General features: G+C 43.3%; 2 protein-coding genes across 4 annotated transcripts in view; one reads left to right on the top strand and one right to left on the bottom strand.

Annotated features, from left to right (window-relative positions):
• The window catches only part of ubxn4 (UBX domain protein 4), a 64,753-nt gene extending 57,456 nt beyond the window's left edge, over positions 1-7,297 (top strand). For all 3 annotated transcript variants that reach the window (XM_069935173.1, XM_069935171.1, XM_069935172.1), the window contains one exon: positions 6,793-7,297. In XM_069935173.1, the coding sequence (XP_069791274.1) occupies positions 6,793-6,931 (139 nt within the window). In that variant the 3' untranslated portion in view covers positions 6,932-7,297. The remainder of the gene's footprint in view (positions 1-6,792) is intronic.
• Positions 7,298-12,681: 5,384 nt separating this feature from the next.
• The window catches only part of LOC138762009 (lactase/phlorizin hydrolase-like), a 37,914-nt gene continuing 30,342 nt past the window's right edge, over positions 12,682-20,253 (bottom strand). Inside the window, exons 10-11 of the mRNA XM_069935136.1 lie at positions 18,927-19,157; positions 12,682-13,536 (exon numbers count right to left, since the gene is read on the bottom strand). Of these exons, the coding sequence (XP_069791237.1) occupies positions 13,268-13,536; positions 18,927-19,157 (500 nt within the window). The 3' untranslated portion in view covers positions 12,682-13,267. The remainder of the gene's footprint in view (positions 13,537-18,926; positions 19,158-20,253) is intronic.

Raw genomic sequence — 20,253 nt, 5'->3', positions numbered from 1 at the left:
CACCCAGAAATACTGCTTATTATTATATACACACTGGATAGAAATAAGCAGAACCTAGTTTCAAGTGGGATTTGGAGATTATTTTTTTCTGTGGCTCAGCGAAGCACATGACTCCTTGGGATGTCAGGCTAAGGGAAGGAAAAAAGTCTTCAGGTTGAATGTGACACAGGACATTTTTTATCTTATAAAAGTCTTCCTGGATTTCATATTTGAGGGTTTGAAGCAGATTTTTTTTTCCACACTGTTGTATATTTTTAATCCAAGTCCCTTGTATCTGTCTGTGTGGACTTTCTGTCCTGTACTTACACAGTCTATTAGACAATGTGCAAAATCCACATTAAAATCCCACAGCAGGTTAAATCTCTTATTCACCCACAATCTTGTCATAACCCCTCTCCCTGTCCCCAACCACAACACTCTGTTCCATAAAATCCCCTGCATTTAATATGTGGCCGCCGTTTAATTTCCCACGAGTTTATTTTTGTCTCTAGGCGTTTTTAACAGAAGTGCCAGAGCAGCTTTGGCAGCACCGCACCCCTGTCCTTTTGCAAAATTCCATGTTTAAACATCTCTTTCAACTGATTGAAATGGCACTTTTCAACATCACAAATTCCTCTTCTGCTTTCATTCCTCGGTGCCAGGTATTACCCAGGGAATCAAGTGCAATGACTTATTTTCCTTCTCTCACAACTTTAATACTAGATTCCACCAAGGATCTATCCTTGATCATCTATATCAGATTTCCCTCTGTAATATCAGTTAAAATCTCTACATCAGAATCTATATTTATACCAATTAAAGCCTAATCTATCTCACTCCATCAATCCTTTTACCTTCTCTAATTGCCATACTACTTGTTGGGTGCCTGGCAATGGATGAACAAAAAAATTGCTGAATTAAATATCTGGCAGTCCAAGTCCATTTTCTTTGAGGTCTCCCACAAAGTCCATTCCCTAATTGCCAATTCCATATTTCTTTTAGGTTGCTGTCTGAGGCTAAACCAGATATTTTGCAGTCTTAGCATCCTGAAAGTAGAAAGATTTCTTCAGCAACTTGAAGTTAAGATCCTCCTTTTAAGATTAGAATTGGCCAGGTCAGTCTATTCTAGTGAAATGGCCTTTTGGGTAAAAATCCTCTGACTTAGAGAATGGATATTCTGTATTGAGTTATTCTTGACTGGCTCTCCTGGTATAAGTCATGTGTGATGGAAAACACTCTACTTCCTTGGTTGCATGCAGCTTCAGCGATATTTTAAACTTTCGCCAGGTCAAATCTCACTTGATTGGCACTGTGTTTTGCATTGAAAATCAGAGAACGTTGTTTCATCGGGTTGTAATTAAATGACACTGAAGAACTGGCTCTCCTGGCTTCAGCAGCTCTTCAGCGCTTGACGTCCTGTTTTGCGGAAACTGCCAAAATGTTTTGCCTGGAAGTCAGCCTGAAGAAAACTGAGGTCCTCCATCAGCCAGCTCCCCACCATGACTACCAGCCCCCCCACATCTCCATCGGGCACACAAAACTCAAAACGGTCAACCAGTTTACCTATCTCGACTGCACCATTTCATCGGATGCAAGGATCGGCAACGAGATAGACAACAGACTCGCCAAGGCAAATAGCGCCTTTGGAAGACTACACAAAAGAGTCTGGAAAAACAACCAACTGAAAAACCTCACAAAGATTAGCGTATACAGAGCCATTGTCATACCCACACTCCTGTTCGGCTCTGAATCATGGGTCCTCTACCGGCATCACCTACGGCTCCTAGAACGCTTTCACCAGCGTTGTCTCCGCTCCATCCTCAACGTTCATTGAAGCGACTTCATCTCCAACATCGAAGTACTCGAGATGGCAGAGGCCGACAGCATCGAATTCACGCTGCTGAAGATCCAACTGCGTTGGGTAGGTCACGTCTCCAGAATGGAGGACCATCTCCTTCCCAAGATCGTGTTATATGGCGAGCTCTCCACTGGCCACCGTGACAGAGGTGCACCAAAGAAGAGGTACAAGGACTGCCTAAAGAAATCTCTTGGTGCCTGCCACATTGACCACCGCCAGTGGGCTGATATCGCCTCAAACCGTGCATCTTGGCGCCTCACATTTCGGCGGGCAGCAACCTCCTTTGAAGAAGACCGCAGAGCCCACCTCACTGACAAAAGACAAAGGAGGAAAAACCCAACACCCAACCCCAACCAACCAATTTTCCCTTGCTACCGCTGCAACCGTGTCTGCCTGTCCCGCATCGGACTTGTTAGCCACAAACGAGCCTGTAGCTGACGTGGACATTACCCCTCCATAAATCTTCGTCCGCGAAGCCAAGCCAAAGAAGAGAAAGAAAGAAGAATTAGATGACAATAAACTTGACTTGATCTCCTGCATTATACTGTGTGTTCACTCTTTCTGGCACCAACATTATGGTGTCAGAGGTGTATCAGCCCGGTCAGATTCCCCACATGACTAGACACTTCCAACCAGAAGTGAGAGCCCCTCTGACTCTCCCCACCAGGAAGGTGACAAAACAATCAGACTAGTGATATTTCACGAACAGTCCCAGAGGGCCTCTTACTTATTCTGCGCCTGTCAAATCTTATCATAGTGCTGGACTAAAACCAAGCTTTACAGGATTTACTTTCCCCACTGATTATGTCAAATCCAATTTCTTAGCTGTGGTTTTGCTGAATAGTAGGTAGCAACATCAGGAATCTCGTTCCTGCATTCAGGTTCACCATCTATTAGATGTCAAAGCATTTGACTCCTAATGGAAGTTGTGACAACCTATTTCCTATTTCATGTTTTATAGTGAAGCCACATAGGATGTTAAAAGTGGAGATGACAACAAAAAACAATAAATTAACATAAAGAAGAAATGGAAGCCAGCCATTTGCATGGGTTAAAACTGCTCAGGTTATACTACCATACAAAACATCACTGATATGTTGAGCAAAAAAAAAACTTAACTTGCATTTTTTATGACATTGTGGCGGACAAATCCTCGAGGCGAACCAGTACCGCTTATATTGCCACGTGGCGGGGCAGCCATGGGGAAATGGCGTTGTCAGAGGTTTCTCTCCGACTCCAGCGTCCCTTCCAGCGCGCACCCTGGGCAGCGATTATGATGTCACAATGCACCAGGTGACTGAGCTCATGCTGCCCTTATCGGGGCGCGCTGAATTTGAATAAAAACAGTCGTTAACGACCCTCAACGTGGTGGCTGTGTTTCTTCTACTGCTCACACCACCACAGTGGTGACCCCAACGAGCCCAGACGTTTTTCTGGACTCAAAACACCATGGATTCAGCAGAGGTTAACGCTGTCTCCAAAAAGCTTCTCCCCTTTTGGACCCACCGACCGAGAACGTGGTTCGGGCAGGCAAAAGCACAATTTCAACTCCGCAACATCTCCTCAGACGTGGTTGGGCCCCGCCGAACGAAAATGTACTCTGCAGAAAGCAGTTTGCCGGGAACGTGAGACGGGCGGGTGCCATGCCTGGGCGGAGGAGGGGGGTTCGAACGAGTCCAAGCGTGCCCTGAGGTGAGGAAGTAGTCTGTGTGGTGACCGCTGGGGATTGTGATGTCTGCCAGTGGCGCACTGTAGACCAGCTCAGCAGATGACGCCTGCAGATCTTCCTTGGGAGTAGTGGAGCGGATGCACAGGAGCACGCAAAGCAGTTTGTCCGCCCAATTGGGACCGGTGAGGCTGGCCATGAGTGCCGACTTAAGATGGCGATGCAGACGTTCAACCAGTCCATTGCCCTGTGGGTGGTGCGGTGTAGCTGGATCCCCAACCTGTTGGCGAGTTGTGCCCAGAGCGCAGATGTGAACTGGGTGCCCCGATCGCTGGTGAGGTGACCCAGGACGCCGAACCGGGTGACCCAACCATGCAACAGTGCGCGGGAGCAATAGTCTGTGGAGGCTTTTGGCATTGGGATCACCTCAGGCCAGCGAGTGGTGCGGTCCACCATCGTAAACAGGTAATGATTGCCCCGGGGAAATGGGTAAGGGCCTGACGATATCCACATGAATGTGGCTGAACCGTTCCCGGACGTGCTCGAACTCCTGTATGGGCGCCCTGGTGTGCCTGTGCACATTGGATGTCTGGCAATGGCTGCATGTTCTGGCCCAGCCCGCGATCTGCTTCCACAGCCCATGCCATACGAAATGTTCTACCACCATCCTGACCGTGGACCTGATGGACAGATGTGAAAGGTCGTGGATGTGACGGAAGACCTGCCTGCACCATTGCTGGGGAACCACTGGTTGTCGACTGCCCATGGAGATATCGCACAGGATGGTACCTTTGCCACTTGGAGTCGGGAGGTCTCGGAACCGCAGCCTTGTGATGGCGGTCTTGAAGGCCCTCATCTCCTCATCAGACTTCTGGTCCCGGGCGAGCTGGTCGAAGTTGAGGCCAGGCGTCAGCGTGCAGATGGCTGGTCACAAGAGTGCATTGGCAACCACATTGTCCTTCCCCACCTTGTGCCGAATGTCGGTGGTAAACTCCGACACGAAGGAGAGGTGACGCTGCTGGCGGGCCGACCAGGGATCCTTTGCCATCGCGAGTGCCTGGGTGAGGGGTTTGTGGTCGGTGAAGATGGTAAAAGTCCTCCCTTCCAAAGAATAGTGGAAATGCCACACCGCCAGGTACATACCCAGTAACTCATGGTCAAAGACACTATACTTGTGTTCCGGCGGGCAGAGCAGGCAGCTGAAGAATGCCAGCGGCTTCCTATATCCATTCACCTGCTGCTCCAAGATAACACCAACAGCTCCCCAGAGCTGGTGGTAGAAGCAGAGGCATGGAGCGGATGCTGTGGCCTTGGTTATGCTCTTGGGGGCCCCTGCAGGGGCCAGATGCTCTACTGCAGCGCTAGGGCGGGCTTGGCGTGGTTGTGCCCGTGCCTCGTGACCTGCTGGACTGCTGAGCCCTCCAGGAATCGTGTGACCCACAGCTCTTAGGGCTTCTGGGCGACCTTCCTTGGGTCGGTGAAGCTCTCCTGGACCAGCAGCGGCCGGATGTCCCCGGGCATATGGTCGAGGAAAATGAGCTGAAAGAGTGGGCAGTTGGTGTGCTCACCCATGAGTGCGAGCATCTTGTCCATCAGCTCCATTGGGGACCTATCCCCCAGGGCGTCGAGGTGCAGCATCCGAGTGGCACGCTGGTGTCTGGATAGTTTGAGGGATCCAGTAACCATCGCTTGATGGTCTCGTATTTGTCTTCGGCAGGTGGGTGGTGAACGAGGTGCAGCACATGTCTGGTGGTGGCCTGGTTCAGGGCAATGACCACATGGTAGAATTTGGTCATGTCAGACGAAATCTGGCGTAGGTGAAACTGAGCTCCCGCGTGGCCAAACTAGGTCTCCGGCTCCTGGACCCAGAATTCAGGCAGTTTCACGGCTATAGCGCTGATCCCAGGTTCGCTCATGATGGGTTCAAAGACGTTTGAACCAGTCGGGGTCACCAATTGTAGCGGCAGCTACACCTGCTCCTGAAAGAACACACACAACCAGATGGGTTGAGCTCAGTGAGCAGACTAGTTTATTGCAGGTTGCTGGGCTGTACTTATACTCCCAGCCCAGACCTGACTGAGAGCGCAGGCTTCTGAGCCCCGTGCTGGGAGGAAGGGAACACCCCCGATGGCGCCATTTTGGCCGGCTGCCCCGCTGTGTGGCTTACATGTGGGGCCAGTTCGCCTGCCTGGTGGTGAGCTGCCACAATATAACCAAATTCCATGTAACTGTTACATGATGAAATCTCCAGGAATATATATTAAAAAAAAAAGTTTGCATCAGTGTTTGTACTGTTAATTTCATCTGCTCACGTGCTATCTGCTTTGGCATTCCTGTGTGGGACAAGATGGCTACTGTATAGTGAGATTGCCTGACATGACAGATGCCAGGTGACATGATTTGCTTAGTGGTTAGTGTAATGCTGTTATAGTGCCAGTGAGCAGTGTTCGATTCTGACGCTGCCTATAAGGAATTTATATGTTCTCTCCACGTCTACGTGGATTTTGTCTGGGTGTTCCGGTTTCCTCTCACTTTTCAAAATGTACTGGGGTTGTAGGTTAATTGGATGGAGCAGGCTTGTGGGCTGGAAGGGCCTGTTACTGTACTGTATGTCTAAATTTTAACATTTATATTCAAACTGGAGGTAGTATCAGTGTCCTTCAGCCACTTATATGTCTGTTTCTCTCGGTACTGCAGCTGATATTCGAGGGTGGTGGAAGCCCAGTTGCTCTTCTTTACCTGATATCATGATTGGTCATAGTTTAGTCATGCAACAAACAGTATGGCATTCCTAAATCCAATTGGCCACCTGGGGCAAGAACCAAGGAGGGAAAAGGGGCAGTTACATTCTTTGTTTTCAAATCCCATTTCTCGAGCTTGACCTCACTAATTCATGTATTCCCTGTGATTCATCTCCACTGCATGGTAATTTCTCTACATCCTGCTCTCAAAACATTGGTAGTTGAACCTCTCAACTTGGTGATAGAGTTGTGCAAGCATTTATTCTCAGATTGTAGTTTCTTTGCTGCTCTCCATCTGAATAAAAATCATCTTTTAAACAGTGAATGTCTTCCCTCTGCTGCTGCAATTGAATTTTGAGTCCAAGATTCTTTGTTGGAAATAAACATGGTGTTTTGCAAACTTGATTAACTTGTAATTGGTGAATGTGTGTAATATCAAGGGAATGGTTTATCGTAATAGAAAGTGTTTACAATTGTCGTCAAGCATTAGTTACTTGTAAATGTGTGTTTGGTGCTGTGAATTTGTACAGATTGTTTTGCATTCTCAGGGAAGTGAGAAGGAGGAGAATCCTTGAGAAACGTGGAGAGGACTTCAAGAGGGAGGGAAAGATATTCAGACTGCGGAGGGAAGACGATGCTGATGATGAAAACAATACATGGAATGGGAATTCAACTCAACAAATGTAGCTTCTGCCTCATTAAAGTACATACAGTTGTATTTTATTTTGCTGTATAGTTATGCAAGTAAACTTCCATTTTAAAAAAGGAAGCTAGACAAGATGCATTTTGTACTTCTGTTAATTTTTGGCATGGATTTGTACAATTCTGCAACTTCAGGTGGGGACAATTATTGCTTCAATGCGAATGTGCAGAAAAAAATAAATTTAGGCAAATTCCAAATTGTTTTCCAACACCTTTTAAAGTAATATATATTTGAAATCTTTAGGTTTTGTCCATTCCTTGCCTGTATGACACATTAGCTGAAGACTCTCCAGCCTCTGACCCTTATAATTTAAAGCTGACAATAAAATGTTTAAAGTTTTCCAAAAAAAATGTGGGTTGACATCTTTTGTAATTTTGTTTTCAAATGGACTTCCACACTGTTCTAAATGGAATAATAGAACTCCAATTATCCAAAATAGGCGGGACCAGGCCTACGTCGGACAAATGTGTTTTTTTGGAGAACATCATTTTTTAAAAACAGCCCAGTAGCAAAAGCAAATAGCTTGTATCAATGTTTAAACCTCAACAAACAATAAGGGAAGGCTTTTTACGCGTTAAAATAATGTTTAATTCTCACCCAAAAAATGCTGGCCGTTGCCGATCACCAAGACGAGCCCATCTGCTACCGATCACTGAGACCTCCCAACCACCGCTGCCGATCCCCGACATGAACCCACCACTGCTGCTGAATCCCCAGGGAAGCTTCCCAGGCCTGTCGAACACTCACTGGTGAGTCGGTGAGCTCCTGTCTCCCCGGTCCCGACTCTATGCCTATTGCATACACACATTGGGGAAGTAGGCCGAGGGGAGGATTTGGAGTTGGCATCAGATGTGCCAAGGAGGAAGGGGAGGGAACACCACTGAGCTCGAGGTCCCACTCCTGCTGGGAGGCTGCTCTCCTTGATGACGCCAGGCAAGGGATTCTTCTGATCCCGTAGCTAGGAGACAGTGGCACGCAGTTTGAGAGGAAGAGTTGGAGAGAAAAGTCAATACGGGAAGGTAAAGAAGAAATGGAAAGAGAGAGAAGAGGGAGTTACATGAAGTAAGGACAATCGTCATTCTAATTTCATGTCGAGTAATTTTTCAACCTGTGAGGTCAGTTTGGCTCTGAAAAAAAATTTGGATAGATGAGGATTTCTGATTTGTTTCGGATATCCTCGTTTATCCAAATTTTGTTTTAAATGCATTCCAAATCGCCTTTTTAAAAAACAGCGTTGGGCAATTGTCTGTCAATGCCCGCTTCATGTGTCCTTGACATTACAACAAGAGAAGGAAAAGCAACCATGGTACAGGTATATCCCAACTTAGAATATTTCAGTTACGAATAAAGGTAAGTCAGAACATTGTAAGTCATCTATCTATTGCAGTTCAGTAATTTCCTCATAGAGGTAATGTTACAGCTATGGAAACACATTGGAAATAGTTTATTGAACATAAAGATCTATGCTCTTCAAACATTGCTGAACCTGTAATAATTTTATCATTTATGAAATATTTGATTTAATTTTTATTCCATTTTTGACTTAGACTTTTTGTTCCCATTGTATTGCTTTTAGCTTGTAATTGTCACATACTGAAGGGCCAAAACTATCAAGTGCTGGAAATCTATATTAAAAACTGGTAATACTGGAAGTATTTCAGTCAGGCAGCATTGTGGAGTCAAAACAGTCAATGTTTCAGTTTGATGGCTTTCCACTAGCAGCAAAGTAAGAAAACAAGTATGTTTCAAGTTCCAGAGAAGGGGTAAGGTGAACACAGAAAATGTTTGTGATAGAGTGTGATGATACAAATTGTGAAGGTTTGTTAATTGTTGATAATCTTCCTGGAGGAGATGTAAAAAGATGAAAAGGTGAAAAATGCAGAAATCATGAGATGAAGAGTAATGCAAATTTTGGAAATCTAAAATAATAGACACGGCAAGTTGTGTAGCATGTGTGGAGAGAGAAAAGCTGGAGTTAACATTCGAGGTTGATGATTTCATCACATCTAGCCAGTTCTGATATAGACTGCAAAGGCTGCTTATCTGAAATTGGCAAATTCATTGTTCAATTCTGAAAACTATATTTGGTCAGAAGATGAAATTTCACCTTGATTGGAGCATGCATTGGAGGATGAGGAATAAAAGTGACAGACAATTGGACTGAAGGTATTCCATAAAGTGCTCATTCAGTAAGCTTTGGTTTCTTTCATCTCAAATACAAATCCACTTTAATGTATTGAGTTGAAAGCAGTACAAATACTATTTCTGGAAGGAATGGAGGGAGTCTGGATAGTGGTAAAGGCAGGTGGTGCATTTCATTCAGTTGCATAGGAAAGTACCATGGGAGAAAATGATGGTGAACAAGGAAAAGAAACAGAACATTACAGCACAGAAAACAGGCCTTTCAGCCCTTCGAATCTGTGCTGAATGATTATTCTGCCTCCCATTGACAATTCATCCATTCCATAGACATCCATGTACCTCTTTTTTTAAATTAATTTTTAGTTGAGCCCTCATTCGTCAGTTCAGTTGGTAGCTTATTCCATACTTCCACAACTCTACATTAAGAAATTCCACCAAATATTTCCCTGAAACTTCTCCCCTTTCACCCTTAATCCATGTCCTCTCGTTTCTACCTCACCTAACCTCAGTGGGAAAAAAAAGCCTACTTGCATTTACTCTATATTTTCACATCATAATTTTGTATACCTGTTACCATATAACAATATACAGTATGGAAATAGGCATATCGGCCCTTCTAATCGGCGCCAATTTACGTGAAACTCCACTAGTTCCAGCTACCCACTCCCATGCCCATAACCCTCCAGCCCCCTCACATCCATGTACTCATCGAGCCTCCTCTTAAATGACAGAATTGACCCTGCCGCAACTACTTCTTCCGGTAGATCATTCCACTCAGCCACCACTCTGAGTGAAGAAGCATCCTCTTATATTACTCCTAAAATTTTGCCCCCTAACCCTTAATCTATGACCCCCTTGTACCAATCTCCTCTACCCTCAGGGGAAAGAGCCTATTCACATCTACTCTATCTATAATTTTAAATACCTCTATCAAATCCCCTCTCAACCTTCTATTCTCCGACAAATAAAGTCCCAGTCAACTCAATCTTTCTCCCTATCCAAGATACTGCAATCCAGGCAACATTTTGTAAACCTTCTTTGCACCCTCTCTACCTTATTGATATCCTTCCTATTTGCTATCAAATTCCCCTCATTCTTTTATGCTCCAAGGAATACAGAATTTATTGTGAAATCCATTCTTTTGAAGCTGCATCACAGATAGAAAATTGCTATAAATTATATTTTTTAAATAAATAATTTAGTGCAAAAGTAAAGAAAGTGAAGTCACGTCTGTGGTTCACTGTCCGTTCAGAAATCGGGGGGTGGGGGAGCCGTTTCTGTACAGTTGGGTGTTTGTCTTCAGGCTCCTGGACCTCTTTCCTGTTGGCAGCAGTGAAAAGAGGGCATGGCCTAGGTGGTGAGGGTCCTTGAGGATAGATACTTCTTTCTGAAGACACTGTCCTTAATGGCTTGAAGGCTGATGCACCATGACTGCACTGGCTGAGTTCACACCTCTCTGTCATCTTTTCATGTCTTGTACATTGGCACCTCCATACCAGAATGATGCAACCAGTCAGAATGTTGTCTATGGTACACGTAGAAGTTTACAAGTCTTTGATAATGAACCAAATTTCCAATTCCTCACTCCGTATAGACACTGGGTAGCTGCCTTTGTCATTGCATCAGCATGGAAACCGTAGGATGGATCTTCAGAAATGTTGACATGCAGGAATTTGAACAATTTGAAATTCTTATAAGACCAGAGGACCTCAAAACCCAGCAGCAACAGAAATTCACCAAGACAAATGGCTACTTAAACAAAAGTTGCTTTTAATTATTTTTAAGCATGAAAACAGGATCAAAGTCTAACGTTACTATTAACTTAACCCCCTTCTAATTATAAGTTCATGTGTATGTGTATGTAAGTTTGGAAAAGTTATTTGATTCATAGTCCAATCTCACTTCTCATTCGTCCAAGTTCACTGGTTGCAGGCAATTGAACTGTGCACAGAATTTAACATTTATGAAGTTCACCAGGCTTTGGTGCTTGAAAGGTAAATGGTTACTGCTCAGGAAGGTTCTTGTCAGTTTTCAGAGAGAGATTTGTTGTTGACTGGACATAAACTGATTCCTTCTAATCAGCTACGTCAGTGTCTTACCGAAGAAACTTGCCCCAACAGGGTTTTCCAGATGATAACCTCTTTCAGATCACCACAGAGTTCCTTATTGTTTCTCTTATTTTAAGTGAAACATTAGGCAGCCAGTCCTCTCCTCTTGTATGGACCACAAGGGCTTTGACCAGGGTGAACCATGCACTCACTCACCACCTGTCGTCAAAATGGGGTTTTTCCACAAGTTTGCCAACTTGTCATGTTCCCATCTGCTGAACTGTAGCTCTGTGGAAGTGATCGATCTCTCTCAGAAAAAAACTTTGACTCTCTGCTTGCAAAACCACATGACCCTCTTAGAACAGCAAACTGCACTCAGGCAGCCTTGGGCTCTGGACCTAATCCTCTGAGTTCTTTCATCTGTTGCTTTCCAAAACAACAATCCATTAGTGAAGTCTCTAGCCACTCCCCAAAGCTTTTGCAAAGGCACTGTCTGGCTTGAACAGAGCTCAAGTATTTTAAATGAAATCTGTTTTGAAGTGTTTGTTTATTAACTACACTTTAAAAAAAAACACCTGCCACAATTTATCTCTTTTAAAACATGCAATATAAAATACAATGTAATTTGTCACCCAAGGTTTGATGTGCCGACGGCATTGACTGTGGATGGTCCGGGAACCGTGGTAGACAGGGTCCTGGAGCAACACATCAATAGCATCTGGAAAACCCCTAGCTTACTTTGGTCATCATTTGAGACCACAAGAGCAAAGGTACAGTGCTTTAGACAGGGAGCTCCTTGCCCATACAACATGTTCGCTATTTTCTAGAGGTAAGAGGGTTCACAGTCTACTCGGATCACAAGCCATGACTTTTGGCTTTGCCCAGATGTCAGATCCATGGTCAGCACAACAATAACTCTCCTACATTTCAGAGTTTACAACTATTGGGACTGAAATTGGAGGACATGTATTTTGGTCCAGCAAATGCCTCCCTACTTTGTAACGTATTCACCGGCCAACTGAGGCCCATTGTACCTGCTGTGTGGCAATGCTGGATGTTTGACACCATGCAAGAATAGGCCAACCTCTATTGAGAAAGATGCCTTCTATTAATTATTCCTTCCACATGCAAGGTGCATCCTTATAGACAAGAGGGAAAGACTTGGAACTTTGGGGAATTGGAAGAGTCTGAAGTGGCTGATAAAGTTCGTATCTCTGATAAGGGGGCACTGAAGCTATTAATGGTATAATGCAACTCTATACTTGCTGCTACCTTTAAACCACACCAGGCACTACCTTGTACCTATCTTTCTAATGATTTGCCACATGTTATCAGCTTTAAAAGATTATTGCTCTCAATCGATTTCTCAATGAAACAAACCTATTGCCTTGCTTGGTCTGCAGAGTCACGCTTGTTTCGAGAGAAAACCAAGTGCTTAATTGTGTGGTTATTTTCCTAAAAACTCGTGAATACATCCGTTGGCCCTTTTCCCTTTTATCTGCTGATTTGTTAATCAAATGATTTTCTAGGCTTAACACAGGTGGTATGAGCTGAGATCATCTTTATTGTTTTGCATGTTTTCACATAATTTTCTTTTATGACATTCTCCCAATTTCATTGGATGCATAAAAAATGTCATAATCTACATGTCATCATCTTTTGTTCCACATCCCAACATTTTTATCACTGACAAAACAATTCAAAGAAAATCGTAGGGGAGGGATGGAAGTGATGGTAGAGGTGGAGATGTTACTCTGGAATTACCTGGGGATTCAGCTTCAATTACTGGAGGTGTCACAACGGTGGAAGGCCAACAATCCTAAATTACCTGTTATGACCTTTAAAACTGAAAAAAAATACAACTAATAACTTGAAGGTGGATGAAAATTCAGAGAAGATGAAACTATCCCCTTAAATTTCTGTGTGGATTCTTCCTTGGTGTTCATATGGCTTTTCAGTGGAACTCCTACAGGAGAAGCTTAAATGATCATTCCTTCATTGACTAAAATATAAAGCTATACAAAAATATTGAGTTATTTTTTCATTTATGAGTAAAACATCTCATCCGAGTTTACCAGAATTATAGTGTGAGATGAGAATCCTTATAGAAATCTTTTGTCAGTGATTACTTCAAATCCTAGTTTTTTGGTTTCCTGACAATTCCATTGTTTGAGAGGTTGATTCCACTTGTTTACCTGATCTTCCAGTTTTCCAAATTTTGTACGAAAAGATAGCCAATAAAACAATAGCAATGATTGAAGTGATGAACAAAGTATATAGAGCAGCTGTTGCATTCACACTTGAGATTTCTAATCCCAGGAAGTTGATCCGTCCATCATTGGTTATTGTTGCCAAGGTCGTTAGTGTGGTTTCCACTGTTGAAGGTTCTGTGGTGGGAGCTAACAAAAGAAACAAATTGCTGAGATTTAATGATGAACCATTCCATGAACTTTTACTCACTCATTAATTCTAATAAATTATGAATTTTACTTTTTATTTCTCTCATTATGAATGGAAATTGAGCGAAAATTGTAGATATTTGTAATAAAAATAAGCACAATTTCAAAGAGGATTTCCCTTGATTTCTTGCTGCAACCTTTAAGATACCAAACAAGCAAGATAAAGTGCTCAGCTTTTTCGACAAGTCTTGCTCATGTACCCTTTTGCTTGACATCTAATAGAATCAACTTAGAAATATCCCCCTGCCCCCCCCTCCACTGTTCAGACATTTAATTCCTCAAACAATTAGTGCTTAATCCTGGTTCCATTTGCCATTACATTGCCAAGCACCAGAAACTGAAGAAATGTGCCTGAAATAAACTGAAATGTGACGTGTTTCTGATAATTACAGTGTATACTGTTATACTGTACATGGATATCGGAATATTCTGGTGTTCTTGTAAAAGATGACATGTATGATCTGCATAAAATTATTAATGTAATGTAACGGCACACATCTTCATGGCGAACCGGCCCCGCTTGTATCGCCACGTGGCGGGGCAGCCATGGGGAAATGGCGTCATCAGAGGTTTCTCTTTGACTCCAGCATCCCTTCCAGCGCGCACCTTGGGCAGCGATTATGATGTCACAATGCACCAGGTGACTGAGCTCTTGCTGCCCTTAAAGGGCCGCGCTGAATTTGAATAAAAACAGTCATTAACGACCCTCAACATGGTGGCTGTGTTTCTTCCACTGCTCACACCACCACAGTGGTGACCCCAACGAGCCCAGACGTTTTTCTGGACTCAAAACACCATGGATTCAGCTTCCATCCAGCTTCCCCCCTTTTGGACCCACCGACTGAGATCGTGGTTCGGGCAGGCGGAAGCACAATTTCAACTCCGTGACATGGCCTCAGACGCTACGATGTTCTATCATGTCATGAGCGCTCTGGACCACGATACGGCAGCGAGGGTGGACGACATCATCCACCACCCCCCCTGTCTACAGGCAAGTACACAGCCCTCAAAGACCTGCTGCTTGGAACTATTGGGTTAACTCCCCAGCAATGGGCTTCCAGGCTCCTTCACCTAGATGGGCTTGAGGACCGCACAGTCCATTGGCGCTGATGGACGAAATGCTGGCCCTGGCAAAAGACCACAAGCCTTGTTTTCTCTTCCACCAAATATTCCTGGAACAGGTGCTGGAGGACATCCAGCTGCTCCTCACAGATGAAGACTTCTCGAACCCGAGGAGAGCAGCAGCCCATGTGGATGCCCTCTGGTGCACGAAGAGGGAGAATGAGGCAGCCCTCAACCAGGTGGCACAACCAGGAGCCAGCCGATTGCATGCCGCTCCCAAGGCCAAGCCAGAGGAGGGCCAATTGACCTGATGTTTCTACCACCAACGCTGGGGAACGCAAGCCCGTAAATGCCGCCTGCCCTGTGGGTTTCAGGGAAATGACCAGGCCAGCCGCCGTTTATGTTTGTGACAGCTGGCCACACAAACAGCCTCCTTCATGTGACGGACAGATCCACTGGCCGCCGATTCCTGGTGGACATGGACTGAGCTCAGTGTCCTTCCCCCCCACCCACAGCATTAGAGACTCGCACCCGATCTCGAGGTCCAATCCTGCAGGTGGCCAATAGTTCCACCATCGGAACCTACGGCACCCGCAGGGCACAGATCCAGATCGGGAAGGAGAAGTTCCACTGGAGATTCATCCTAGTCTCCGTGGGTACCGCACTATTAAGGGCCGACTTCCTCAGAGCTCACAGCCTATTGGTTAACATGAAGGGGAAAAGCCTGGTCAACACCCAAACGTTCTACTCCACTTGAGTGGACACAGCAAAAGTCCTCAGGCCCGAAATCACCACTGTAGCAGCCGCCAGGGACAAGTTTTGACAAGATCCTCCATGAATTGCTCGCCATCTTAGAGCCTCGATTCAATGCCGCCCTGCCCCAGCATGGGGTCTTAAGCCACATCGTCACACAGGGCACCCTGCTGCATGCTAGACCTAGAAGGTTGCCACCCAAGAAACTCCAGCAGGCAAAAGAGTTCTCCAGGCTCCAGGAACTGGGAATCGTCTGGTGCTTGGACAGTGCCTGGGCATCACCGCTCCATATGATCCCAAAGTCGTCCAGGGTCTGGAGACCGTGCAGGGATTACCATCGGTTGAACAATGCAACCACCCCCGATAGGCACCCAGTGCCCCATATGCAGGACTTCTCTGCGAGTCTGCAGATGCTACAATCTAGAGCCTCAAAAAAACTGCTGGAGAAACTCAGAACGTCAAACAACACTAATAAAAGTCAAAGACTGCATCAGACAGAAGACAGATAGAAGGTAGATAGAAGAAAGCCAGTGCAATGAAGTGAGAGAGAATGGTGAGGCAGTGCCAGATTTAGACTTGGTAAGGCCCTTAGCTGTATAAAGCTTGGAGGCCCCTTGTTAAAAAATAACAATACAAATTATTTTCAAATGAACGCATTTACTGATTAGATATTTATAATTTGGCTGGCTTGATCTCTATCATAGATTATAATATAGTATAGCCTGGAAACAATAGTTAAATGTAATTTTTAAAATAGTTTTGACATATATTCATATATTTTTGAGGCCCCTGTAGATTGTGAGGCCCTAAGCTGTAGCTCGTTTATCTTTTGCCTGAATCCAACACTGTGGTGAGACAGGGACTGGCAGACAATGGGTGGAGCTCGGGGAGGACGTGGATGGATGGAGTTGGAAGATGGTGGCTGCTGGGTGACAAATAGAAATTGATATGGGGGAAGGGAGGCATTTGGAGTCAGGTGTGGCGAGGGCAGGAGAATATTGGAGAGAAATCATCCAAGACACTTTGTAAATGGAATTCAAGATTGATGTCAGGAATCAAAGACACACTGAAACATTTAATAGATATCTGGGACAAGATTGATGGGGAAATTGGGATAAAGGTGGGTATATCACTGTACACCCTCTGTTCCAAAATAATTTGAGACTCTTTTCCCAAGACAATACATTTTTGAAATTGTGGTATAACAAAGGAATTAAGATAATAGAAGATTGTTATAAACAAGGTCAGCTAATGTCTTATTCAATTGAGGGATAAATATAGAATATCTAGAAATATGCTTTTTTGTTATTTTCAAATAGAGTGATTTTTAAGGGACAAATTGGACCAGAAAGTTTACTACCACCATGTAGTGATGTGGAAACTCTTATTCAACGAGGGCCAACATGGAAATTTACTTCTGCAATGTACTTGTTATTACAGAGAGCAATATCTCAACCAGGATTATATGAACCGAAACATAAATAGGAACAGGATCTCAATATTACAATTAATGATCAACTATGGATGGATCTGTGTAGAAATTGAATGTTGAATACAGTTAATGTGTGATACAGATTAGGACAATATAATTTTTTACAGCAATTATACATTACACCATATAAGTTGCATAAAGTTGGATTTAACAAATAAATGTTTTCGATGTGGTTTCGAAGAGGTACCTTTCTGCACTCTACATGAATATGTCCAAATGTAATACAGTTGTGGGTAAAAGTATGGGAATTACTAATAGTGTATATCCACAAAATCCTGATTTATTTTTGTTAGAGAACGTTGTCCTTTAACCTACTCAACAGAAGTTTGTGAAAATAGTATTGGCAGTGGCAAGAAAATGTATTGCAGTTACTTGAAAGTTGCATTCCAACCTGGGTATAGATAGACTGCATGCGGAAATACAAATCTCCATCCCATTGGGAAAAAAATCACTTATAATTTAAGGAATAAATATGATACATATTTAAAAATATGGAGCTCATATATGATAGGTACTTTGGATTACTTTTTCCTCGCTGCTCCCTACGACTACAACCTCACCAGGTATTAGAGATAATACTTGATAGTTAAGTCCTCTGTGCTCTCTGACTTGCCTTAGTACAATCCACTACGTTTATTACTCTTTTTATCTATTTCTTTAGTATATTATTATACATTATTAACATGTACAAGTAATGATTGATTTATTTTTTGGGAGATGGGGTTAGGGAGTGTTTTAGTTTTAAGGGGAGGGGGTTTACTTTGGTTTTGTAGTCCGTAATAATCTGCATCAAAATAATGAATGCATATACAACATGCATGTAAACTTTAAAATAAAGTGTTAAAAAAGGTGTGGGGAGGGCAGAGGTGGAAGTAGAAACAGAGGATGTATAGTGAAAAGTGGGGACAAAATAAGTAGAGGCTGCAGATTTTTAAAAAATTTACAGCATGGTAGAGGCCAATTCCTGACTTTTAAACCTGTGCCATCTAATTAATCTAAATTAACGGGCGTATCAGAGGAAACCAGATCACTGGGAGAAAACCACATAGACACTGAAAGAATGTACAAGCTCCTTGCAGTCAGCGTCGGATTCAAATCTGGGTCCCTGGGGTTGTAATAGTGTGTACTAACCGCTATGCTAACCATGCTGCCCAAATGCTGGAATCTGATAAGGAAGGTTATAAGTAGAACCAGGTAGGGGAGGGATGATTGGCAGGTGGAATCAGTTGGGAGAGTTGATAGGAAACCCAGTTTGTAAAGTGACTCACATGGAAAAACATTGTTCCTTTACCATTAAATGGTTTATTAAGTGCCTTGACAATGATTTTATTAAATGGGAGAACATGTGTGAGGATCGACATAGCCAACTCCTGCTTTTATATATTGGGCTCTTCTGAAAGACTAATAATATTGCAGGGATCACAGCAATGCAAGGAGAGGGTTCACTGTTATGTTCTCAGTGACCAGCATGGGTGGTAGAAGGGGCTGCCGGTACGAATATTTTTACCGCCCACCCTAATTATTGAGAAGATGGCAGTGGGTCTTCTTGTAAATCACCCTTTTTCTCTTGCAGAAGTTTCTATCTTGCAATCTGGCTCAATTCCTGACAAGCAAATCAATCCTTATTTTATGAAGACCGAGAGTAATTTTTTCCCCCAATTTCCAGTTGATGTTCTCCTAACTCATATTTGCAGCTGTAAAATTTGGAAATAATTAAAAAGCTAAATTTCAATTTCAAATTTTAAATTTAGATATACAGCACGGCAACAGGTCTTTCTGGCCCATGAACCCAAGCTGCCCAAATACCCCAATTAACCTACAACCCCCATAGGTTTTTAAGGGTGGGAGGAATCCAGAGGAAAATCACGCAGTCATGGGGAGAGCGTACAAACTTCTTACAGACAGCGCTGAATTCGAACCTGGGTTGCTGGTACTGTTATAGTATTGAGATAACCGCTACTCTAATTGTGCTGTCCTTGAAGTGTACATCCTTCAAATATTATAGACAAGGATATTTACTCACCTTCTGATTGCAAACATTCATGTGGCCCTAAAGCGGGATCAGGAAAGCCGTTGCAGCGTATAATTGTAGAATAAAATTTAGTTGAAGCTTTAGGAATACGAGGCAAAGAAGGGTCTGTGTAATTTACGTAAAACAATCCAAATCTGTCAGCGTAACCAACAGCCCATTCAAAATTGTCCATCAGCGACCATGCTGTGTAGCCCCGGATATCGACTCCATCAAGTTTAATAGCTATGTGGTTATAAATGAAATACAAAAGTTTGAGTTATATTACAACCCTATCAGTATTGCTCAACAAATTATAACTAAAAGGACCTGCTTTCAGTCACAAATAGGAGAGGGAAGAGGAGGTGAATGCAAGGGACAAACATAATGACATTGAGTGTGGAAACATGCCTTTCGGCCCAACTCATGCTCACCAAAATATCCCAACCACACTCGTCCCACCTGCTTGCATTTGACCCATATCCTCTAAACCTGTCCTATCCTCACATTTGTTCAAATGTTCCTTAAATGTTGCAATAGTTGAGGTGCCTCAACTATCTCATCTGGCAGTCTATTCCATACAGCCACCACCCTCCTTGTAATTAAATAAAAATCATTCGCCCCTCAGGTTTCTATAAAGTCTCTCTCTCTTCACCTTAAATCTATGTTCTCTGGTTACTGATTTCCTTACTCTGGGTAAAAGATTATTTGCATTCACCTGACCAATTCCTTTCATGATTCTGCACACATTGGTTTGGATTTATCGTAGGGTTAGCGTGGAAAGACCAAATATTGAACCACTTGCAGGAGGAGTTCAGAGATAAATTCAAGGACTGGGTTTGGAAGGTAGCGTAGACATATAGCAAAATATTTAAAATACAAAAGGCTATTTTTATGTTCCTGATGTGCTCTGGTATTTTAATATTTTACTGACAATACCACCAATAAATGTGTCATGTTAAATTTAACAGTCTGCAGAAATAATCACTATGAGGTGGGAACACAAAATTGTCTGTGTGCTGTGTTACGAGCCCAGAGGACCCCAAAACCCAGCGGCAATAGAAATTCACCAAGACAATGGTTATTTTAACAAAAGTTGCTTTTAATTTTCTTTAAACATAATAACAAGATCAATCTTAAACTTATTACTATTAACTTAACCCCCTTCTAATTCTAAGTGCACGTGTATGTAATATGTATATGTTAAGGAAAGTTCTCTGTTTCACTGTCCAATCATTCACTTCTCATTTCTCCAAGTTCACCATTATCAAGGAATTCTTATACTGTGCACAGAATTCAACATTTATGTACCTTCACCAGGCTCTGGTGCTTAAAATTAAAT

Source organism: Narcine bancroftii, chromosome 4 (assembly GCF_036971445.1).
Source record: "Narcine bancroftii isolate sNarBan1 chromosome 4, sNarBan1.hap1, whole genome shotgun sequence".
Classification (NCBI taxonomy): domain Eukaryota; kingdom Metazoa; phylum Chordata; class Chondrichthyes; order Torpediniformes; family Narcinidae; genus Narcine; species Narcine bancroftii.
This window is presented reverse-complemented; position numbering and strand designations above follow the sequence as displayed.